Consider the following 25845-nt stretch of genomic DNA (forward strand, 5'->3'; position numbering starts at 1 on the left):
GCTGAACTGGCCACCGGGATTCATGCCACAGTAACGTTGACACTAGATTACTATAATGCACTCTACATAGGTCTCCCTTAAATGTCAACTCAGAGGTTTGATATTGCAGCTCAATTATTAGCAAGAGTTAAGCAGAGCATGGATATTTGCTCCTATTCTGCAGTCATTCCATTGGCTACCCATCAGTTACTGGGCTCAACTGAAGGTTTTGGCTGTCATCACCTACCAAGCCCTTTATGACCTTGGCCCCTCATATCTACAGGGTTGCCTCTCTCCCTATGCCCTTCCATGGCAGCTTCACTCATCTGAGCAAGGCCTCTGCAGGTACCATCCTTCTAGGGTTGCCAGGTGTTCGGTTTTCATCTGGACAGTCTGGTATTTTCTTGACCTGTCTGGGGGAAAGGAAATCAAAGTACTGGACTCCTGACTCCCCTCCGTGCTCAAGTCCTCCTTTGGCTAACCTCCAGCTTCCAAGGTGCCTGGTCCTCTGGAATCCCTTCCCAGAACCTTCCCAGCTCCTTCAAGGCTGTGCACACCTCCCAAGGCCAGGAAATGATGAGATTGGCCCAGGCACCCCTTCCTTCACCCCCTGCCCTCAGAGAAAGCAACTCCTCCCTGCCCTCCCTTCCAGGGCAGAGAGAACCAAGATGGGGCAAAATAACAGACAAGTGAGTGGGCACCGGATTGGGGCTCTGAGAAAAACCCCTGCTTCTCCCAGCATGCTTCAGGTACAGAACCACAGCTACAGGCTTCATCTTGTGGTGGCACAGGAGGCCGTGGGTGAAAAGAGAGTGTGCCAGATGGTTGAGCAACTTAGCAAAGGACTGCACTGTGAGGCTGGAGGAGTCTCGCTGGGCCTTGCTATGCTGCTCCGCTGACATGGAGCCTCCAGGCTCAGGCCAGGCTCCATTGTACTCACCCAGCTTCCTTCATTGTTCCATTGCACCCACTTGCTCCATTGCACCCACCCAGCCTCCTGCATGCCAGGGGAGTGGCTGACCAGCCAACTTGCCCTGCAAATGAGCTGGCAAGGCCAGCTGGGTGGGCAGATGTCTGTGGGGAGGGTGAATGCACTGTAGCCAGGCCCTCAGGAAGTGATGCTCAGCCCCTACAAAACCCACCCAGGTAGTGGGAGCAGTGGATGACATCACTTCTGGAAGTGACATCATCACGCCAGGCCCACAAATGCACAAGCAAATTCTGGTTTTGTTTTAAGTTCTATTTGACAATTTGTTAATGTAGATATGGTCCTACTGGGTTTCCATGTCGTTTAATGTCATGTCAAATTACTTACGTTTTTGTTTCTGCAGTGTTTCATCTCTGTATTCCTGTACTTGAATTTTATACTTCTTTTCAAATTTCTGCTATGTGTCCCTATTGTATTGTTTATTAAATGTTCCAGGTGTTTATCACATGAACTTACATGAATCAGTGAGAAAAGTGGGCTCTAAATAACAAAAATAAATTTAAAAAAATAAAAAGCAGAGGCAGCAGAACGCTAAGGAGGATGCAGCAAGATTCTCTCTGCTGGGCTGCGGAGAGGCCCAGTGTGGGAAAAAGAGGATACAAGGCGAGGCCACAAAGCCTTCCTACAAAGGACACTGGAGGGCGCCTAGGTTCTGGGGTCCAACCTGGCAGCCTTAGTTTCTGACGATAGGTTCAGTTGGGTAAAGGAGATGATCTTTAGGGTTGTGCTACTAGCTTTGTCTCTCCTGCCATTAACTGCTGAACAGACAGGCAAGGGACCAATGTATACGAGACTAGCAAGATCAGAGCAGAAAAAAAAATAAGGTGCCTGAGCCCCACCACTAAAAGGATGCATAGATCTCTGCAATGGGAAAATCCTAATTTTGGGTTGTTATTGTAGAGTCTCAGGAGGTTCTTGGAAATTTGAAAGTGTCTTTTGGAGTTCAGGGTTTACACCTTAAGCTGTTCTTATTGCCTTTATCATTCAATGAAATACTGCACGATTGCCATATTTGCTGCTTTTGCAATAGTTCCAGCTGTGTTGTGTAATGACTAGTTGAAATCTTGACATCTCTGTTCTCTTTATTTGTCCTCTTTCTATTACCTTAATGCAACTGTTTGATGTTCGAGTATGCTAATTTCTTAACTTAGGTACAGACACACTGAGGTTGTTAAGACTCAAGACAGTATGTTAGGCTGTTCCATAATGACGAAGTTTTATCAACTACATTCGCCGCCACACTAGAAATCAGCAAACATGTCTGGTGTTGTCCTGCATTTGTAGTCCTCATACATTACAATTAAAATATCCTCCTAAGTAGAGAAAATTAATCTCCTTTCAAAATACATTCACATTCATATAAGAAAACTGTGGGACTTTTCTAGTTTTCTTTGATTGAAATATGGCTTTTGGTAGTCTGCTGTCATTAAATATCATGCAGCTCATGTTGCTAAAGAGTACAGTGTTGATTACTGTGCCCACTTAAAGGAAAAATGTCACCAATCAGTCCTATTAAAATACGTCTGGATTATTACGAACATTTTTTGCAAAATGTTTTTTTTAAAAAACTTGATCAAAATATGCAGCATCTTAACTAACCACAGGTTCCAGATTTAAAAGCACAGATGAAAACCAAACCGGGGAAAAGACACAGTTGCACATCTGTAATGCTAAGTCTTTTGGTGTGGGTATGAAACATCTGGTTTTAAATGGAAGTGTTTAGGAACACTATTACAGGCACAAAATAAAAGAGAGGTACTGTTAGGATATCACAACAGATTGTGAGCATTATCTTGGTTTTTAAAAAACGGCTTAGGCCACTTTAGTTAGTATAACAAACAAGTGAGTCTTTTGCAAGACAAAAAGGTTTCTCCTATAATGTTGGCATCTGCATTTTTCTGTTTTTTTCTCAATTGCATGAATATTAGCTGTTTTATTAAGTTACTGAAAGAACTGATGTTTTGAGTGGACTAGGTTTCATCGCCTTGGAGGTCTGGCCACCAAATGGCAGTCTTGCACTACACTTCAAAGCAAAAGAAAGTGTGAGTCTGGCAGAGGAAAACCTATTCCGAGTGCAAGATAATATTAATGTCACTTATTCTGAAACATTAGTATAGAACAGCCTATGATGCTTTGCGCTGTTACAGCTAACCTGGTCTTAAGAACAGATTGTTTTGAAATACCATCTTCTGGCAGTGTGGTATTTTGTTCTTCCTTCCCCTTTGTATTCTTTTATTGTTGAGGTGTGTGAAATCTCAAGTCACACAACCATATGCTGATGAATTGCCAGGTTGCTTGGGTATTGGATTGCAATAAAAGGAACATTCTTTATAGCATTTAGCCTGGATTCAGTTTCCCCATAATGCAGAGGAACTTCATGATGGACGTGACCAAATGGCTCACCATCGAGAGGAAGCATTTAGTGGTTTCGTTGTAAGATTTGCCTTTGTTTTAATGATGATAAAAGAATATAAGCAGCATTGGCAAGTTTAAGAAGGAAATGTCTGTAGCTGAAAGAAGTGGCTGTAGCCACTACCTTTATTTTGATGTTTCTGGTCAATGCAGACAACGGTTTTATGTAAAATACTTTACCTGTGCAAATAAATAGCAGAGTGATATTCTGAAAACCTAGTGAGAGTTGATTCTGATTAAACACAATTGGGCTTTGTGGCTAAAATGCTTAATTCACCTAACTGGAACTTCTGTTGAAGTCATCATATCTTCCTAGGGATGCCAGGTCCCCCAGGGTCCAAAGTAGAGGGACAGGGGTCGTGCCGCAGCTCTTTACCTTTCTCATGTGTGCAAAGTGTGCATGCATCCTCTAGAGCACTCCAGCATCATTCTGGGAATGATGTCATTCCCAGCATGACATGGGAACCCTCCAGAGCTCATGAGAGCATGCTCTGCCCCTCACTGCCCTGTTCCTCTGCCTTTTCATCCACTGACCAGGTGAGAGGCAGTGCTGGGGTGGTGGGCCGCAGAGGCTGGGGGAAGGGGATCCTTTGCCCCCACAGGGGGACTGATAACCCTGTATCTTCTACATTTTAATACATTTTTTTATAATTAAGGAGGAAGTTGATAATAACATCAGCACATCCAATTTTGTTCACTTTTCAGAAATAATTTATGTTCCTATCAAAATCTGGTCAGCATCTCTCTCTCTCTCTGTACACCTGTGCAAGGAGCTCTCACCAGCCCTTCAGCGCCTAGTGTTGTGATTACAAGTAGTAGTGCAGGCTGGAAATGGCCTGGCTCATGAAAGAAGTTCCCATCTGAAAGGGATAGCCAGGGGAAGAAGCTCCCCCCCCCCTTTGCATAAGTGTGTTTGATGCCTGAAAATGAAGACACTGTCAGATGAGAATTTCTTAGATAGCTCAATATGTATACTTATTTCTAGAAAATGTTTTTAAACAATACGTTAATTGTAAAGGGCATCCTGTTAAACAGAGCTTCTGCCTGAAGTGCTGAAGGCTTATCAGAGCTGTGTGTAACCTCACTCCCGGGCATTTTGTAGTTGGTTCTGCCTCCCTTGGTAGAATTCCAAACGTGCCTACTGGCTGGAAAATGTTAGGAACCCCAACATCACCCTGGATCTCTGTTTTTGTATTGTGTATAATGTGCTGGGACGGACAGAGTCCATGTGTGAAATCCAAGAGAGAGCACATGTAAAGTCCCCATGGCAGTCCCCATCACAGTATTTCCCAGGTGGACAGTATGCTAAAGTTGAGGCAATTGATTTGATGTAATTATCCTGACTTTGAGAGATTGGATACTGGTGACCGCCCCAACAATCCTGTATCATCCCCATATATGCCATGTTATTTTTTTCATGCATGCCAGAACAATTTTTACAGCCAATATATTTGGCAATATATGGTTGCATGCCCTGACCTGGATAGCTCAGGTAAATCCGATCTCATCAGATTTCAGAAGCTAAGCAGTGTTGGCCTTGGTTAGTAATTGGATGGGAGGCCTCCAACAAAGACCAGGGTTGCAGAGGCAGGCAATGGCAAACCACCTCTGTTAGTCGCTTGCCATGAAAACATCATCAGGGGTTGCCATAAGTCAGCGATGACTTGATGGCACTCTCTGCCACCACATACATATGCATAAGATATGGTTAGGCATGTGAGCAGTGTCTGAAAACCATCCATTCAAATCTTTCTTTGGGCATAAACTCAGAGCTAGCCTACATGTTATGGCAGCCAAAGTTCCAAGCCATGGCCACTGATGCCATTTTAGAGAATTTAGCTGTTAAATTTTGCTGTGAGGACTCCGTCATGGGAGGCTGTTTTGGATCTTGAAAAAGAGTATATGGGGAACATGATCACATGGTGCACGGGGCTGTGGACCTGGTCAGGATCGTGCCCTTGTTGTAGTTTTTAAATGGTCAAATTCTCCTCTATCATGGTGTTTGTGGCCATGGGTTGGCCCTGTGGCCACCATAATGTGTAGTTTGGTTTTCAATAGTAGATAGAGGAAAGCAGGAAGAAGGCCCAGCTCCAGCCATGTCCCCTCACAACAGGGAGAGGGAAGGAGTGGGCTCACTGCAGTTTCCACCCAACTTGCACCTGACCACGTTGTGCAGGATGGGGTCCATCAGCCTGAGGTTGCAATAGGTTCCTCCCACTTCACACTTGTCTCCCTTGTGAATCACTGTAGCCAGATCATACTCTTTGAGAAGTGGCCATAAGTGGCTTATCAACCAAACCTAATAAAAGGAACTACATGTCATGGAGGAAAACAGAGCCTTTAACTGTAGGGCAGGATCCAGAAGCATACATGAGCTATGAGGCTATTCCTTCAGAGGAGTGTAAACTCCCTCCAGGAAGGACTGACTCCTCAGTCCTCAAGAATCTTTGTCATTGATCAACAGCACTTCAGTCTTGTCTGGGTGTTAAGCTTCAGTTTATTGGCCTTCATCTGTCCTATTATCTTCTCCAGACACCTGTTCAGGACTTTGACTCACTTGTAGGACACGTTAAGGAGAAACAGAGCTGAGTGTCATCAGTATATTGGTGGCATGTCTGCTGCCATCCCAGGCATCCTTTCCAGAAGGTTACCGTGGTTGAATGATGGAATCAAAAGCTGCCAAGAGGTTCAGGGGAGTCAGTAGGAATCCAAGCCCCCTGTCACACTTCTGGCAATGATAACCACTCTGACAAAGGGTGTTTCTGTTCCAAACCCAGGCCTGAATCTAACTGGAAATGGGTCTGGATGATCCATCTCCTCCAAGACCACTTGAAGCTGTGCAGCCTCCACCCATTCAAGTATCTTGGCTATTGTGAGCTTTTCACAGAGCTAGCAGACATACGACTTTTCCATGAAGTTTGACCATGTTAACTAATTACTAGAATAGCATAGCATTTAAGTACAGTAACACTTAAAATGTATTCTTTAGCTGCTTCTTTAGCCAACTAGTAGAACATCTAAATACAAGAGATTAATTAGATTTCTTTTTGAATTCTCTGAATCTGTTCTTCTACCTGTACTATATTGCATCATTTGTTTGTCCTGGTTATAAAATCTCTGCCTGCAGCTTCAAGTTCTTGTGCGTATGGCTTGTGCAGAGATATGTCATGCATTCTGTGCCAGTGTCTGCCCTTTCTAAGCTATCAAGCTTATAGGTGACACATGTACTTTATTGAGGCAAGGTTGCAGTCAGCTCCGTCATCTTGAACCTAAGACAGCTTCCTGTTGGTTTACAGAGGGCACTCTTGTAAAGACAACCTCCGTCTTTCTTGCTCTTATTACTTTTTTTTTGTCCAATGAAAAACCTCTGCTCTAGTGAAAAAACCTCTTGCAGCTTGATGATGCAAATGTCACCATGGAGATTTCCTTCTGAAAGCAAAGAATGGATTTTCTGCAGCTTGGCTTTCTAAAATGTGTAACAGCAGATAACTTTGAATGAGCTTGACTAAATCTTTGCCTCAGTAAGGTAACTTGGACCGGAAATGAGAAGAGGAAGTACATATTTGTCTATGGCACAGAATCCGCCCCCCTCCCTATATTTTGTAAGCACTGTAATCCCCATGGACGAAGTGTGGCAGATTAACAAAGTGGGTGTGAATAAAAGATTTTGAGCCAAAGACAATAGGGCGGGGGTTTATGATGTAGTTGAATTTGATGACATAATTCAAACATGCTGCTTCAGTAATTTTCAAGTGGTAATCTAGATATTATCACTTTATGGAAAAATAGCTCATTTTTATTCTGCCGTTGTCCATGTTATAGGGCTTACTCAACAATAGTACATTTTCCCTGTTTGTAGGCATTGGCAATGTGTTTGGCTATCCTGACACACAGTAATGAATCCAACAATGCAAAGAAACAATATTGCATGTGTAAAATGTGTTTCAGCCTTTATATTTCTGCAGGATGTTTCCAAAATGAAATGAAATCAGTCAGAGTGAAATTAAACAGATTGCTAACAAATATAGAGGAGTTTATTGAATGATAACAATAGCACATGGAGCTCTTTGCTATAGAAAGCTTTTTCAGTGTGCTTTTTTCACCTCTCAAGGATGAAAATACTTTTTTCATCTCTCAAGGAGCGGTCAAATGGTTTAAGGTGTTAAAGGAGATCCAGGTCAGATGAAGATATAGCAATCTGGCTTTTCTGCAGATGTAGTCAGGTTATCCTACTGCATGTGAGGAAGTTAGGAAGTATGAAGTTAGTAGATAGAAGTTTGGAGCCACTGGTAATTTCTATGGACAGAGCAGAAGGGCTTTCCATTCATGGAGTGTGACTTCTTTGACTCCCCTTCCTCATCTCAAAATGCTCCTGGAAATGCTGCTCCTGTTGGACAGAATGGGGGGGGGGGGCGCAGAGGTCTTCAGCAGGAGGGAGAAATTGGTAAAAAAATTGTCTGTCTTGTGGCTATGGAAATCTGCTGGTAGTTCCAAGCCATAATGAAAGGTTGGTTGTGGTGATTGGTCTGGCTTCTTTATTTTTTTTCTCCTCAGGCTCTAATGTTATGTATTTATGTGATTTCTTATGTTATGTATTTTTCTTATGTATTTGGTGTCACAGCAGCTATTGCCATAATCAAGATATAATCATTGCCATAATGGCCCACCTCCCCCCATGGTGGGAGATGGGTCATCTTGTTTGGCCATCTGTGTCTGTGAGACAAAGTAAGGTGGAAATATTCCCTGTATCCCTTACGTGCCTGAACTGAGCCAGCATTCTGTAGTGGCACATTTTTTTTTATCTAAAGCCCCTTCTGCACCAGTGACATAACTCCTCACTATTCCTGAAGTCAAGTCAAAAGGCATGGAATGAACTTGTACGTGGCCGTTTGCATCTCTCATGTTTGGTGGGCGTGGGCCCATTTTTTTTAGTCTGCTCCATGCTAAAATGAATCGGGATCATGAGTGTCATCACCAATGCCATCATTTGTGGCATCGCAGCACCAGCCTTTCTCCCCTTTTTTTGCACATTCACTGAATGGATGCATTGCAGGAGCGCTGGATCAACCTATTTTCTGGATTTCAGCCTCTCTACCCCTCCACCCCTCTCTTTGTTGATCTTGATTGGCTGATTCACCTGTGCCCTTCTTTTTCCTTTTAAGGAACTCCACATGTGATTGGCTGTGAGAATAGCATTTTGGCCAGCCTAGCAGTGGAAGCAACAGAGGAAATTGGGACGGGGTTCTGTGAGATTTGCACATGTACTTGAATCACTCCCATGAATAAGAGAATCTAAAACTTGGTATTAAAATTTTTATTTCTGATGTCCAGATATTTAGCCCCCTATACAATATTCCCACCTGTGCCTAAGGAAAAACAATAAAAAGGGAACTTCTGCAATTCATCAATCCTGCGCTGAATTTTTAAAACATTTAAAAAGAGAAAGGGAGAGAGGGAGGGAAGGATAGAAAGGAGGGGAGAGGGAGTGGCTGGATAGATGAGACGAGTAACCAATCACAATTCAATGGGCTGGCAGAGGGCAGGAGGGGAAGAGAGAGGAACACCAAAAAATGGAATAAAGAGTGTGGATGGAGAAACAACTGACTGCAAAGCAGATTCATTTTTTTTAAACTGAGGTATAAGTATTCCCAGGAAAGCTACAGAAAAGCTGCACAGTGGCTGGAGTGAGAGCCAGTTTGGTGTAATGGTTAAGAGTGGCAGGACTCTAATCTGAATAACTGGGTTTGATTCCCTACTCCTCTTCTTGAAGCCAGCTGGGTGACCTTGGGTCAGTCACAGCTCTCTCCGAGCTCTCTCAGCCCCACCTACCTCACAAGGTGATTGCTGTGGAGATAATAACACACTTTGTAAACTGCTTTGAGTTGTCCCGAAGGGCAGTATATAAATGTTGTTGTTGTTGTTGTTGTTATTGGCAGCAAATTGGGTGCAGATGGTCACCAAAAAAATTCCTGCAGTATGGGAACTGAACTGGCGAAATTGGCCTGTGCAGAAGGGGTGTAAGTCTGAAGGAGGCTGAGATTCTGCACATCAAAAATCCCACGTTTGATATTCAGAGTTTTTGAAAATTGATCAATTAATCATAGTTGTGTATGTTTTTAGGGTTTTTAAAAATCCAGACAATAAGCAACATGTCATGGAACCAGCATAAGAACACCCCATTTTCTGCTTATTTGCAAGCTGCTGTCCAAAAAATAAGGAGAAGAAAGGCTTCAATGCCATAAGCAGCTATTACTAAGTTCTATTTCATGACTGTCTTTATGTAGATTCCTGATCTGCCTGCATTTGATATGCTCTGTAGTTGATGGCATGTTATAAAAAATGTGTGGTATTGTGCATTCGTCAGTTAAAGGATTCATTAAATCCCAGTGGTTTTATCCATTTGGCGGATACCACAGCCTTTTGGGGGTTGAAATTCAGACATTGCAAGTCCATAGTCACTTTGCTCTCTCTCTGCCTTGCTGTGCCTCCCCCTCCACCCATATATCCACTCATCATTTCATTGGTATTTTCAACAAATTCCATCAAGGTTTGTTGCTGTTGTTGTTACAGGCCACATACTGAGGTAGATCAGTGATTCACGTCTGCCTTTAGATATGATTAAGTCCAGATTAATTTCCTGCTTATCCCACTGCATATGTCTGACATGTTTTACACTCAGGGTGCCAGCTTGCTTGACCATGATTGACATTCTGGACCAAACTGCCGCCTTCTTAGCTTGACTGAAAAAAGATTGCAGAGCAGGATGCTCTTGCCTTCTGACCCCGCCACCCCCTGCCCTTTGTACCGTTAATGCATAACACTGAGTATCATTTTTAAGGGTCATTATCACCTTAAGCCCTGTTAAGATGCAAGATTGACATACTAATTTAACGTCAGCATTTAAATTGATTTTAGGCAGGAAGATGTAGAATCTACTGATGTTTCTGAGTCCTGTTTGCACTGTAGGTTGGAATATCGGTTTTGTATTTTTTTTTAACTAAGATTCTTTCCCTCTTACAGTCAATTCAATATAACAACCCTTTATGCTCCAGGCTTATATGTCTCTGCATAACCACAGAGGGAAACTGAAGTGAATTTAAATCAGGAAAAAAATACTTCTGAATAACTATGTGTTCCTTCTTTGTTTGGATAAATGTCTGTAGAATATTGTGTAGATTAATGAGAAATCAGAAACACTTTTAACCACCTAAATGCAGTTGGGTATCAAGATTCTCATCTTTAGGTCTGAAGCAAGTTAGCATATTTAAACATATACAAAGGCTGCACAATGGAGAGAGTCCTAAATCCTAAAGGCCTGTAAAAACCTTTGTGACTCCTGATGATGACAGATTCTTGGATTGTAAGCAGTGAGTATCAGGTGCAGAAGGAGCAGTTGGAGACATAAACAGAGATTGACCTCCAGAAGCACTAGAAGTGTTGGAACATGAATAAATGGACAGGCGCAATTACAGAGCCTTATGTGGGAATATAGCTTTGAGCATTGGACCTTAAGATAAAACAAGCTTATCTCTACTGAATTGTATCCATAAAATAATGTGTAAACGGTCTTTATCTGCTTTGCTTGCTGAGTTACATTTTTGAAACTTCAGTGTAGGCTGCAATCCTGCATATGTTTTCCTGGAAATGAGCACTGATGAACATGATGAAAGTTACTTATGAGATAAAGCTGCATAGGATTGCATCAGTCAGTGTGAGTCAAGCTGTTACTTATGGATGAGGGAGGGAAGCTGAGGACCACTTTTCATTTTAATTAAGGACCTGCTGCCTCAGATCATTCCTGCGATGAGGATTGTAATATGGAAAGCACTTAACACCAACATTTATCTGTGACTCATGTACAGATGTAAGCCCTCATATTATTTTCATCATAGATGTGACTATTGAGTGTATTCCAGCAAACTATAGCAAAGTTGAAAGCAAGCCTAAGAGACTGCAAATTGTGGAAAGTTGCAGCAGAAGTATTAGGCCAAATCACAGCACATCAGAGCTCCACTGAGAAATAGTCGTTTGTTAAATCCAGTTTCCAAAAATGCTTCCCAAAAGTATATACTTTGCAATAAAATCTGTAGTACGGAGTCTGGAACAAGATTCCTGTTGTACTTGGATGAAAAAAGATCTACAAGGCGAATAAATATTAAGGTAAGGAGTCAAAGTAGTAGGTGATAGTGTTGTAAAACTAATGACATGGTTAGCCAGCCACTCTCCCTTTGAGGTACCAACTACTAGTGGTATTTGATAGTAATTCCAGCCGACATTCTGATCTAATGCCTTTTGTGGACTATGAGATGCATAAAGAAGTTGACCTGTATAATGTTGTGGGGAGGCAGTTCAGTGCAAACAAATGGAGATATGCCTATAGCATTGCACCAACATTCAAATAAATGGAGAAACAGTTGTATGCATATGCAACAAAATATGCTCAGGGGCTTAAATCAAAAGTATTTTGTCCAGCAGAACTCGTTTTGTACTACAGTACCCAATAGCATTGACTATAGTCCCTGTCCCTACCAAGGCATTTCTAGAAGTATTTCTTATGAGACAGCTCTATAATCTGAGTAGAAAGCCCTTAGGAATAATTCAGTACTGCATAGTTTGAGGAAAGCCAGGAGAGGGGGTCTTTCCTGACTTCCTCGGACAGGACATAAATGGAAAGAGACTGTGGATTATATCACCATGTATAGGACACATTATCAGTTTGCTTCATATATAACCCTGATACCACTTCTTTGTTTTCTACTGTAATACCATTTTTCGTCATTAAATCCCCTGTCTGTATTACATTCATGTTCTGAATCATGCCTAATATACTATGGTCATTCCGGATTTTGATAATCCTAGTCCTAGGATTACCTATGATTACCTAATCCTCCATCTCCTCTTGTTGAATTTATCTACATTGTGCTTTTAAGATGCCTCTTTGTATGGACTGAGAAAGGCAGACTACAAATACAGCTAATTAATTAATTAATAAGACTCTCCCTATGTATAAAGTTTGGCTGAGTGAATTCACTTTTTCCTTTTACAGCTATGTTAACTTGGTTGGAAAGAATCAGATTTTGTCCACAAACTACCTACATAAAAGTGCCCTGCCTTATGGAAGGGATCTGAGTAGTATTAGAGGGCCAAGCTACACATGACGAATGACACTTGAATGGCAAGTGTATTTCTCCCTGTTCACTTGCCCTCCGCTCAATCCACTTGCCGTTCAAGTGTCATTCGTCATGTGTAGCTTGGCCCACAGATGTCTGCTTTGGTTAGAAAGTATTTTTCTGCTCTATCTGGCTACCTTCTATAGTTCCTGTATCTCGTACATGCTTTAGAAATAGTGTGATCCTGTGCAGACTAACCAGGCAATGCTGAGAGCCAAGCTACAAGTGACAAATTACACTCGCCTGGCAAGTGAACAGACTCACGTGTATTCCTCCCTGTTCACTTGCGCTCCACTTGCACTCCACTTGATCACGTAGTGATCAAGTGGAGGGCAAGTGAACGGGGAGGAATACACGTGAGTCTGTTCACTTGCCAGGCAAGTGTAATTCATCACTTGTAGCTTGGCTGTAAGTGAAACAGATGGCTTTTAGGCTGGAAGATTACTTAGGGCTGCACTGAAACTCACTTCAGAATTGGCTCAAGATGCTCTGGCTGGAGTCTTTTGCTGTCCCTCTCCAACTCAAGTGGAAAAACTCAAATACTGCTCAGACATCTGATTGAGGAAAAGGGAGAGATGATTTGTCTTGCAGTGAGAAGAAATGGCCAGATTTTCTACTAAGTTGGGAGAATGGTTTGCTTACATATACACATAGCTGACCTAGACACTGAAGTTCAGGATCAGAAAGGGTTGTATCTCCAGCAGGTGTCAAGTTACAAATGAGTAGTGATTCTTGGACACTAATGTGGTATGGAGAGTATGCTATGCCTACAGAGGCATAGAGAACAGGGCTTGGAAAGGAGCTCTTAAGTAGTGGACTAAATAAGATGGAATGAGGTGTAGTTGTTCAAATAAATAAAATGGTGAGTTATAGTTGGTTGGTGTCTAGATAGCAAATCTAGATGAAACATTCTCTTTATTGTAAAAATTGTTGAAACAGAATCACAAGCTCAGGGGAAATAATGTCCTGAGCTATGCAATACATTTGTGGTATATATAAAATTTTTAAAAAGATAAATGCATAACAATTACAAAAAATATCCTAATTTTATAAAGATAATTGCAGTCACTAAGTGATATGTCACTTGAGTTCTCTTACTTTGTATTATATTTGTATTTCTTGACTGAACCTTACTAATGAATTTTTAAGAATGGTCTGACTTTTTATAAATGTTTGCACAATGGAGATTAAGTTTCTGGTGGAAGCCTCTTTTTTTTGGAATGGGGTGGGCTCCTCTTTGTTTAGCTGTGGCTTAAAGAAACCCTTTAGGCACACTGAGGCTTGTGCAAGTGTAGTGGAGCTTTCTCTTTTAATTTTCATTGTTAGTTTGGTAGCAGCTTCTTGTTCAATAGTGAATGTTGCTTTTGCATGCCTTAACGCAGTTCTGGAGTGTAGCATTTCAGCTGATAGTAGTGGGGGATACTTTCAGAGTAAGGATTTTAACAATTTCTGTCGCTCAACTATCAGCCTCTTGTATTAGATCCAGATCCTGTAAGTTTCTCATACATTTGTATTTGTATTTATCTTATAGATCAAATTGAAATGTACTTTGCCAACAGCAAATGCTTTTAAGGTCTTTCAAATACCTAAATGAGATACTGTTTAAACTGATAAAACTGCAAAAGCTTTTACCTTATTTCTTGATATGTATATGCAGGGGTCATTTTGTAGAAAAAGAGCTGGAGGAACTCATTAGCATAACTCATTAGCATATGCCATGCCCCTTGACATCACTGGAAATGTGTCATTAGCACAACTGATTTGCATATGCCACACCCCCTGACATCACCTATCCTGGCTGTTTTGGACCCAATCCTGGACATTCAGGGCCGAAATTGGGCCCAAAATGGCCAAAAGGGGCTGAAAATGGCCCAAAGGGGCCCAAAATGGTCAGGATTGGGCTGCTGTTGAGCAGGAAAGTGATCCACCACCCGTCAGAGGCCCAATTTGGGCTGTTTTCACCCCAATCCAGGATGAAACAGGCCCAAAATGGCTGAGAGGAGGGCGGGGCCACCTGACATGTGATCTCTTTGGGGAACTACTGGAACTGCGTTCCTGTGCATTCCCCCTCGAAATGAGCGCTGTGTATATGTATTTATATTTTTCTATTACAGAATTTTCAGATAATATGGTAAAGTATTACCATTATCAACAGGACTGTGTTTATGGCATTGTCTATAAAACTGTTCCATCCTTATAACTGTTGTGTAATGCCATCCTTTAGAAGGCCTCAGCATCCTTCTGTGTATCTGTGAGATTTGATGCTGATTTCACCCCTTTAATTTCTTATTACAGGTGATGTGCCTTCAGGATTTCTTTGGCGATGATGACATATTTATTGCATGTGGACCTGAGAAGTTTCGTTACCAGGATGATTTCTTGCTAGATGAAAGTGGTAAGAAATTTGTGTTTTCCCATTGGCATCAAATAAGAATTTTTGATATCAGGTCAGATTTTCCCAAGTGTGTGTATGTGTGTGAGTGTAAACTAAGAGCAGAACCACAAGTGACAAAAGGCACAGATTGGACACTTGTCTGCTTCCCTCAAGTTTTGATGGGAAATGTAGGCATCCTGGTCTCGCAGCTTCGCTCTCTGACTGCTGTTCAATGGACTTTCAACTGTCACTTGTCCAACATTCTGCCAAGCTGCCTACATTTCCCATCAAAACTTGAGGGAAGCAGACAAGTGTCCAATCTGTGCCTTTTGTCACTTGTGGTTCTGCTCCAAGACTTTATGGAACCAAAAGACTGGATGAAATCAAACTACTGTTTATTGAAGGAATTTATAAGGCATTACTTCAGCAGCTTATGAGAAGCTGCAACAATGTTCTTCCATGCACAATCTGCAAGCAGCCCACTCCTCAGCCAGCCTTCTATAACGTTGGCTCATGGGTGTGATCAGTGGCTTCTCATGTTGTCTAGAGGCATACAAAGGTGTTGCTGAGCTTCTACCAGGGATATAGCCAGCTTTCTTTATTCAATGGGGATAGAACATCTTCAGATCCTCCATAGTTGATGTGCTGGAAGCAGGGTGAGCAGTGATGGCGGAGAAGTGGAATGGGTGGTGGCATGGCTAGGATGATGCAGCCCCCAGGCTGAAGAAGATACTGATAAAGCTTCTCTTGTGATCTCTCTAGCATGATCTCAGTTAATGTGGCTTCAAGGGGTAGTTTTTTTTTTCAAAAAAAAAAGCTTTACTCTAAAAACATCCCTTTTTTAAAAAATCCCACATTTTAAATAAGAAAATGCTATGTCACAAAAGCAAAAAAGATGTAAATGGGGCTAAACAGTGCATTAAGTATACCTTAGCTCCTGCACTACTTGGGTAACAACTGGACATAAGAAAATTGGGTTATTGAGTTGCAGCCATGCTGTTCAGGAACATCTCAGTATGGGACAGACTTTGTTGAACATGAGCAGTTCTGTCTCCCCCAGAGGTAAACAATTGAAGTATGTCTTCCGTGCACTTCTGCTTTAAAACTCTTGATGTGAGGTTTGTTTGCATGGCATGAAAGCAAAAATTATCCATTCATTGTATAACTATTTGCCAAAATATCAGGTAAAGGTACAAAATAATTTCTCACAATTTTCTGGTCCATGTTCTGGAAATGGTCAACATATTAGGGTGTCACTAAATAAGTGTTTTGTAGAAGTAGTAGTGCCTGCCTATACTTATTTGCTTTTAAAAAGTCAGCTCAGCTTCAGTTCCATCCATGCAGTTACATATACACAAATCTTACCCAGAATTATAGCGCTATTATAGAACAAACACTATTAAAGGAAAAAGAGCAGAAGATGATTATGGGAATAAAAAGACACAGATTTTAATCTCTGAAAAATGATCTCATCTTAATTTGCTAGCACATTGTGAGATCTGGTTCCCTGTGCCAGTATTTGTACTTTACCCACTGACTGACAATTGACATGGATTAGATTTTCCTGGCTCAGATGCCTCTTAATCTATTAAAGTTAGAAGTGTCATGTTTTTGTCAGGTTTTTGTAACCTTGATTATTATTATATCCCAATGGTAAAAGGAAGAAGAGGGGAAATTGCTCATAATTTGTTGTGATTTGTGAAATACTGGCTAATGTGTTGAGCAGCTTTTTGGCTGTGCTGTGGAGAGCAGACGTCCACTAGTCAACGTGTTCTTCCCATGTGTCAAAAAAAGACACTTTCATGGTAGAGAAATTTCTGGTGAATCGCTCAAATTATGCCTCTCTTTAAGATGTGGTACAAAGACTCTTTGAGAGTTTTGTAATAGCAGAAACTGTTTCTATATCTGAGGAAATAAATTAGGGTATAACCAGATAGCACCCTGGATTCCATATATGAAGCTCATGGTGTTTTTTTAAAATATGCTTATTTAGCACAGGACCTTCTATTCAGATTGAAATCAACATTAAGGCTTCTCCTCATGCCGTTTTCATCTAAACCGAAGACAACCCCTCCCATGCCCTTCTTTATTACAATATATCCACTCCCCAAAAACTTGCGATGAGCAAGCATATATACTAAAGCATATTTATTTGTTTAAAACATTTTTATGCCACCTTTCCACCCAAATAGGGTCCCAAAGGCATTTATTTAAAAGGTTCAAAGGCAGTTATTTACACCCTACAAGGTTGGTAGGGTAAACGTTTAAATACCTTCTGTAGTCAGTGTAAAATATCTCCATTTGGAAACACACCTTCATAAGTGACAAGATTTCTTAAGAGAAGGCATAGTCATGTGGGATAGGATGTTCCTAATTCAGTACTGTGCCATGAGTATTAAGATAGATTACATGATGAAAGGTTCCTGTCCACTTGAAGTACCCTTCCTGCTTTGTTTCTGTACAGTTTACTTCTCTGGCTTTACCTTCTTCCCGTTAGCCTAAATGGCCAGGTGGTTAATTCTGCTATGTATCTACCTTGGTTTGCTGGGATCCAGGAGCGAAGGCTGCCCAGTAAATCTTCATTTGTCATTGTTCCATGATCTTTTTCAATCAAAAGGCAGTCCCAGAAAAGCACCTTACACAGAAACGTAGTGTGTGTATGGGGGTTGGGGCATCATCTACTGAACATTCTTAGTTCTTGCAAAACTCCATAAGGCAACCATTGCAGATATAAGAGCAAGGTACTTTCCACCCTTTGAGATCTGCTGAATTTAAGTATTTCCAGGAATTTTTTGTTATTAAAACAGAGTTATAGCCTGTCTAAATGACAGTTCAAGGTGGCTTACAAACGCAAATACAAATTGGTGTAGACAGATATATTATTAAATGCAAAAGTACAAAAGAAAATGGCCCTAAATCGATCTCTGCTATATGCTTTCTGTTGGCTGTGCATTGCTTCAGTTCAATTCAGTTGTCTTTGAAATTATCTTTCCACATGAAGGCTTAACAAAGCCTCCAAGCCTGTCCCAAAGTGGGAATACTCTTAAAATCCTGTGGGAGGCTGTTCCAGAGAATACGTGCCATGGCTGAGAAGGAAGGTGGAAAATCCCATAATTCAAATATGAGACAATGAAAGGAGAGCCCCAAGTTGGTGCACAAGCACCTGCAGGGGGAGGTGGTCCTTCAGGTATGTGGGTTACAAGATTATGTAGGTAAGAACCAGCACCTTGAACATGAAACAGATAAGCAGCCAATGGAGATGTTATTTGTTTGTTGAAACATTTTTACTCTATCCTCGTGTTCAGGGTGGCTTACAATAATAGATTTAAAACATTTACAGTTAAAATAACAATCCTCAAATCCCTTCCTCCCCTCCTTAAAAGTTACCCTTCATTGAAACCCCCTCAAACAGACGGGCCTTGTGGTGCCTCCTACAGATCTCTACGGTGGGAGCTCCCCTCTCCTCTTCAGGGAGCCTGTTCCACAGAGCAGAGGCCAAAATGGAAGAGGCTCAAGCACTGGTCAGTGCCAGATGGGATTGCCAACAGATGGCTGCCAGAAGACTGTAGTTGGCACTCAGGGATGTATTGAAGGAGATGGTCCTCCAAATACATGGGTCCCAGATGATGAAGGACTTTAAAGGTCATATGGCTCATGCTCTGTTTAGTAAAGGAGCATCTGTATTCTGTACAATATAAAATGTTTTCATTCAGATAGATGTTTGTTAGTTTATTATAACTTGTAGAATTCCTGTAATTGGTTTGTATTTCCATGTTTACCCTTACAAGCTAGCAGAGATGGCTGCTGTCCTGTATGGGTTCCCATGTTCTATATCTTCAGGTTATAAATTCATTAATAATTTTATTATTGTCTGAATTTTATTATGTAAATCTGAACACCCGTTTGTTAAAGTTATTTCCCATCTTTCACCATGGAACATCGTGTTACTGGTATACAGGCAGCAATCTCATCTGTAGCTTCAACAAGGTCGTATCGTACACAACAAGGTTGTATTGTACACAAACAATGCTTTAATTCATACTCTGGGACCAGTTACCCCCATGAAGAGACACATATGGGAAACATTAGATGATAATATGCAATATATGTACCTCTCTGGTTAAGGCCTTTGACTGTTATCTTGCTGGAATTTAGTATTATGATAATGGCTTTTGCACTGTCCTTCCCTCCAGATCATATAAATACTTCTAAAACCACTTTAGTGGAGGGAAAATGGACACTATTTAAAGCCAGGTGCTTCCATTAAAATAATAGTCCACTTGATATCCTGAGAGCTTCATGATCTTGGACACAGATAGTTAGCCTCCCTTATGTCATAAAAGCCATATTTTGGCCTTACGATGCAGAAGAAATTGAAGCACAGAAAATCTAAGCAACTTGTCCATGTTTTCACAGCGTCCCAGCTACCACACCACCCAATTAGTAGCTGCCACTTTTTTAATACCAGCAACAAGAGCTTTGAAGGTGTAATTTTAACCTTGTACTCATAAAAGGATTGTGGTTTTCTGAGGTGGTAGCCTTATATGACTTGAAGAATTTGTGTGGGTAGATAATCACAGCAACTGTTGGGATCCCCCTCCTTTTTTTGTGTTTCGTCAGAGTAGAATGTTTTAATAAAAAATTGTGCATTGGCTTTGAGAATCTGATCTGGAGTCAGAATTACCTTTGAACAGAGATTATGATTGTATATACTGTCCTTTTCCAACTCCACCATTTCTTTCCATTTACATGCTAGGTTTATTGAATCCTGATCACTGCTGAATTTTCCTTGTGGAACCTGGAGCTACTTTTTGATAAATTTGACCACACCTGTTACTGTATATAACTCTCTGGACCTATGGTCTCAACTGGATATGCTCCACACTAAATTGAGTATGTCTAGTTGAAATGCTGGAGGCCATCTCAGCATCTTTATTTTTCTTTAAAAGAAGCTGGGGATGGGTTATTTGGTCAGGGCCATGGCATATGGGCAGGGGGTTCTGTTTTATCAGTCAAAATCACCACTACCTCCAGGCATTAAATAGTTCCCATTGGACTAGACATTTTCACTGAGCTGTCCAACAAAATTCCAGGATCTCTTCCCTGACCAGTCCAGTTCAGACCAAATTTATCTTCCAGTGGGAATGAAATGTAGCTGAAAGCCACTTATCACAGTTTTTTTAACTAATTAAATTAAATATGTGAAAACTACTTAGAAAATAGTTTGAATGCCATTCAGTTTCTAAAGCTAAGAAGGTCCTGGACCAGCTGGTTCATGATGGGTGAGAGCCCAACGTATTCTATTCCCCTTAGAGGAAGTATAGAGGTAACCAATGAATTCTGCCACTTTCTATAATTATGTCGGAGTCCAGCTTTTCATTCTTTCTTCATTGATTGGAAACCTTTAAATTCAAAATTAAAATCTCTTTCAGTACTTTAGACGGTAACTTCTCATATGTTATGGAAAAACTTCAGGTTTTTTTGTCTGTTTGAATTTTCATTTTGAAGTTTCTATATTGTGTGGACATCTTCTGTAAAACATTTTAAATACTCTATTTACTAATTGTGTAGGAAATTAATCTCTATAATCTTGGCCTAATTATTCATGAATGGCTTTGTTGTATTCTCTGTGGCAAGAAAATTTCAGATATCATGGGAGAAAACCAGAGTCTGGACAAGTTGCATATGATGATGTGTTTTTGCAATTACATGAACTGATCTATTTTGTACTGATGTTGAATTTGTGTGATATATTTTGAAGACAAATGGACCAATTTCAGTACATTGCTAAGTTTGAAATATGGTTACACAGAGCTCTGCACTAAATGAATGAAAGTTTTTCCCGAAATAGGAGGTTCCCCTTCTGTATTGGTTTGTCATGTTAAAGCAAGTGGCTTCCCACATTTCATACTTAGATACTTCTGAACTAAAAGCTCTAGGTAAGCACCCCGTTATGCTTCCAGAAAATGTCCTCAATCCCCTCCCCCCAACAATAATAACAGTATCTTTTCCAAAGAGTATCTAATTCTTCAAAATCTATAATTCATTAGCTTTTAGAAAGTGCCTAAGTTTCCTGAAGGCATTTGAGGATAATATATTCATTCTTAGTATTCATTAATTTTTCTTTTAAAAAATCTTATAAAAACAAACTACAGTACATTAGCTGAGAGACTCACAAAAAACCCCTTCAAAACTGATTTCTTCTGAAATAGTTTAATAACCTGAAATCAATTTATGAACATTTTATAAGTCCTGACAGGGCTTTATATGAGCTAATTGGATTGGGTGGGGGAGGAAAGAAGAAAGTTCAGAAGGAAAGCTACCAGATTTTGTTGTTTGAAATATGAAATTATGTTCCCTTATTTCTTATTGTGTTATACTCTACAAATTCAGTTTCAGTCTGACTACATTGTTGCTCTGCTGTGTTTTACATACATGCTGATGTGTAACAGAGGCCTAGCCTAGTCTGTATGTGCAACTGAAATGAAGTGGTAGTACTCTGAGATGGTACTGGAATGTACCACTTGAAATGACTGGAAGAAAACCACATTTAAAATATTTGCAAAGTAAAACAAAATCTTTGCAAGTTAAAAAGAAAACAAAATTGCTACATAAGAAAATGTGGTGCTAATCAAGCTTTGTCCTTGCAGTGCTAGTTTGTGTATGCAGGGAGAAGTTTTTACATTGAAAGAGCATTTAGAAAAACGTAATTCCCCTCTTGCAATGTTAAGTATACAACATATTCTAACACCCTGGAATTTTACTTACCTCATTCTGTTGCATGTGAAGGTCAGGTCCTAGATACGGTGCAGAGTGATGCCGATTTGGCATTCCTGCTGTCTAGGATTGCTCACTCTGCAGCACCAAGTGCTTGGAAGGGTGGAGTTTCAGGGGATGTGATGTCACATCCTCTGTGCAGATCTAGAACTTTCCCCAGTCTCTATCATCAAGACAGAGGATGTGACAGCGTGGAGGTTTGGAGGATGCTCTAGAAATCCCTCCAATCGCAATGGTCTTTGCCTGCTTCTTAAATCACAGAGAGCAGAGGATTTCCTGTTGTTAGCTGGCAGATCACAAGCTTGCTGCTGTCAGACGTAAACTGTACTTTATGACTAGTTTTATTCCTAGGTGGGAGTTGCATTAGAAGCCTTATGCCTCTCCTTATGCTTGGACATGGCAGGTTTGTTCATCTGAACAGGACCTTCTGTTGGTGTTACTCTGAAAATAGGCAAAATTAACAGTTGCCTATACATTCACATTCTCCGTAGAGGCCCCACCTTGTGGAATGGCCTGCCTGAACATCTCAGGAAAGGTCCCACTCTCTTGGTTTTCCACAAACTTTGCAAAACCAGATTATTCAAGAAGGCTTTCTTACACAGGTAGTAGGGCTATGCTGTAAGGAAATGGTTCAAAGAGATGCTTTGATAAAGAGATAGGTACTGTAGACTATACTATTGTGCACTGTCTGTTAATGTTGCTTATTATGTCATGTCAAATTACTTATTTTATATTAGAACATCGTTTCAGCTCTGTATCAGATCTCTGCTTGCTTTTCAAAATTCTGCAATCTATATCCTGTTTACTGTTTACTGAATGTCCCACTGTTGATCATATTGAATTCCACTGCGTAATGCACCTTGAATCTCAGTGAGAAAGATGATCTATAAATAACATAAATGAATAAAAGAATAAATAAAATATCAATAGGTGACTGGCAGCACTGAGGTTCATTCAGTCCTGAGAGTTAGCCCATGTTCCCAATTATCCTTTGTTCTTTGCTGTGTAGCACCTGCACTTTCCTCAACATGAGCTTAGAAAAAAGTAAAAGACTCTGTATTTCTTCCTCACTGTGAATTGCAGTGGATTCTCCTTCCCTTATTATTAGCTGCTTCCTCGCATTTGGGAGGAAGGTATCATGCATAGAGTTCAGCAGGAGCAACTATTGGAAGGGTGTGTTTACACTGAAGAGGGGGAAGTTAAGAAGTTCTTTTGCATCTGTTTTTGCTCATACATGAGAGACTTGATGGGTGGGGCTGCTTGTTGCTGAAATGCAGCCCTTACTGAAGTCAGAATACGAGGCTGTTAAAATCTAGGGCTGGTCAGGGATGGGTGATATCCTGGAAGCATCATGCTTATGTAGGTATTCCTAAACACTATCTGGATAGGATTCCAGTAATTGAAGTTTGGAGTCCTCATCTGTGACAATTGTCTTCTTGAGTGTCTCTCAACTTGAGATATAGCTGGACACGATAAAACCACATACCCATCCTATACAATGGCTTTGTGAAAGGGTTGCCATACTGTCTAGATTCTGGGCATGTCATCCATGCCTGTTTAGGGTATTCGTTGTCCTGGATTCTTTAAAATAGTGCATTTCTGGTTCTTAAGTAAGTCTATAGATACGAGGGGAGGGGAATGTGTGGAGAGAATTGTGCCCAGTCTCCAGTAAGAAGCATGACACACTTTCAGATATTTCTTTCTATGAGTGGAAGCCATTGTTGTGACTGATGAAAGACATTCAGTAACTTTGCTAGTTGGACACAGTTTAGCGAAGGGATGTTAGAGGACTTTTATTTAATATATTTGTCTGTCGATTAACTGAGACCGAAGTTCCTGCTCAAGTCAGCAGGATATTCAGCCAACAGCAGCATGGTAAGTTAATCTTACCATTCTTGCCTCCCAGACTGTAAAAGGCATGTTTCCCTGTATTTCTGCAGGTTAAACTGAACAGCATCACGGAAGGCCGTTTTTTTCATCTAGTCAGTTGGATTCTATAAAATGTTGTTGACCATCTCATCTTACGCAGGGGCTGTCTTCCATGAGGGGTCCAGAGCTGCCTTTCTGCAAAGTCTTCCCATGACAGAGAAAGACAGCAGAAAACAGCCACTGGTTCCAGCCATCTCATAATGCTCCTTTGGTTTAAATTCTCACAGCACTGCTTTCATTGCACATGTGTGTAATTCCTACCTGTAATGGTATGTGTTATGACAATATACACAGATGACTGTCAAGTATTTTCTTTGGTTTTGCCTTCTTCAAGTCCCTTGCAACACCATAGTTGATTTTGAGTTGTGCTTTTTCAGAAAGCAGCCAGATCAGAAATTACTGTGTGCAGTAGACTGATTACCTAGACCATGACTCAGTGTACTCTTTTCATTCTTCATTTACAGGAGTCCTGTTAGGAAAAAAAAAGTTGACAACCCAATCTCCTGGTTCTGACTGAATTACTAGTAACAATAATAATAACAGTGTGCTTATATACCACCCTGAGTGTGATTAGAGTCACACTCAGACCGGTGAACAAATATAGCTGGGGGGCAGGGGCTAAAAGGAGCGGCTTACCCAAGGACAACTGCAGCGCTCATGGTAGTAGTGGGAGTTGAACCCGCAGAGTGCTGACTCAGAGCCCAGCCACTTAACCACTATGCTTGAATGTGTTACAAGACCTTTGACCTTCAGAATCTGAATTGTTTTATTTTATTTGTTTTAAAATATAGACAAATCACTCATTCAACCTTAAAAACTTCTCATTCTACAATCTTCATCAGTAATCCACTCCTACCACACTAACCCCAAATCTTTGTGCTGTTCATTTCCCAGTTTTCGTGGTATATACTAGGAGCATAGAAAATGTTTAACTGTATGTGCTTGACTTGCATAAGTAGCAGATACTTTGCATTATATAAACAGAGTGTCCAGTTCTTGTGGAACTGGAATATAGCAATCCAATTCTGTTGGCATTATTGGTTTTAAGTACCTTTGTGCCTAGAAACAATCTAAGGAGCTTCTCAGAGAGGATAAATGTGTGCTAATCCTCTGTGTGGATTTTATGCTATGACTATTCTAAGGCTGACTAATTGCTGAAAAATGTTGCTGTTGCCATGGCACTAAGAGGATGTGTGCAGTAGGTCATACAGTGGTGATTAGAATTTGATATTTTCCTAAGCAATGTTACACTTTTGTGGAATTATCCGTAGCAGGAAAATGAGCTAATATGAAATCGACACGGTTTTTAAGCTAGCATGGGAGTGGTGACCAATTTGACCTAGGCAGGAATATACATTTAGAGCTTGTTAGGAGGCTAAAATAATTGAGTGGATAGGAAGGAACCAAGTTAAATGTTTCTGGTTTTGTGCCTATTTTAGGCTAACATAGAAGCTTACTTCTTTATTTAAAAAATTCTCTTGACCTTTCTGTTAGGATAAGTAACTGGATTGCACTGATTCCAGGGTGCCATACATACTTTTGGGATGGTGGGCGAAGAGGAAAGATGCTGATTCATTCTCCAGTCAAACAGCTAAGTTGCCTCCCCTGCTGCTGTCTAAGAAAGGGGACAATTCTTACATTGTAGCTGCCTTGTGGGGGACATGGAAAACATTTGCTTGTGGAAGTGGCCACTAAAAGCAACTGTAATATTAAGAAGCACCATGTTAGCATTCAGGATTACTTGAAGAAACCAGCTAACAGCTAATGTATACCTCACCTTGTTTCTGAATCTTTATTCTTTTAGCTTTTGAAGCAGTAAATTAGCACTTCTGCATGTTCAAGCTGCATAATGCTCTCTGTAAAAATAGTTACTTAAAAATGACTCCCTCCCTTTTAATTCAAAGTGCCCTAGAAAGTCTCTTGACTTTCTGAGTCCATTCAATCAAGTACATATTGGGTATTTAAGTTGGCCTGTCCAGCATCAATCCAGTGAGATCAAACTGCATCTGTGAAACCTTTGTCTTCTTGGTGTGAAAACTTACACAGTCAGGCATTTCTCACTTTTGTGGAGTGTTCAAAGTGATAAAAGAAAGGGACTAGTTCAGTGTACAAGGCTACTGTTCGATGCTTGCCATGATGCAGCACCCCATTCCTAGCATAAAACTGGAATAACCATAACTAATATATTTAACTAACACAGAACCAATCTGCATTCA

General features: G+C 40.7%; 1 protein-coding gene across 6 annotated transcripts in view; it reads left to right on the forward strand.

Moving 5' to 3' along the window:
- Nucleotides 1–25845, forward strand: part of DCLK1 (doublecortin like kinase 1) — a 283608-nt gene that overhangs the window by 117347 nt on the left and 140416 nt on the right. For all 6 annotated transcript variants that reach the window (XM_054973774.1, XM_054973773.1, XM_054973776.1 and 3 more), the window contains exon 3: nucleotides 14845–14944. In XM_054973774.1, the coding sequence (XP_054829749.1) occupies nucleotides 14845–14944 (100 nt within the window). The remainder of the gene's footprint in view (nucleotides 1–14844; nucleotides 14945–25845) is intronic.

This window comes from Eublepharis macularius, chromosome 3, assembly GCF_028583425.1.
Source record: "Eublepharis macularius isolate TG4126 chromosome 3, MPM_Emac_v1.0, whole genome shotgun sequence".
Taxonomy (NCBI): Eukaryota; Metazoa; Chordata; class Lepidosauria; order Squamata; family Eublepharidae; genus Eublepharis; species Eublepharis macularius.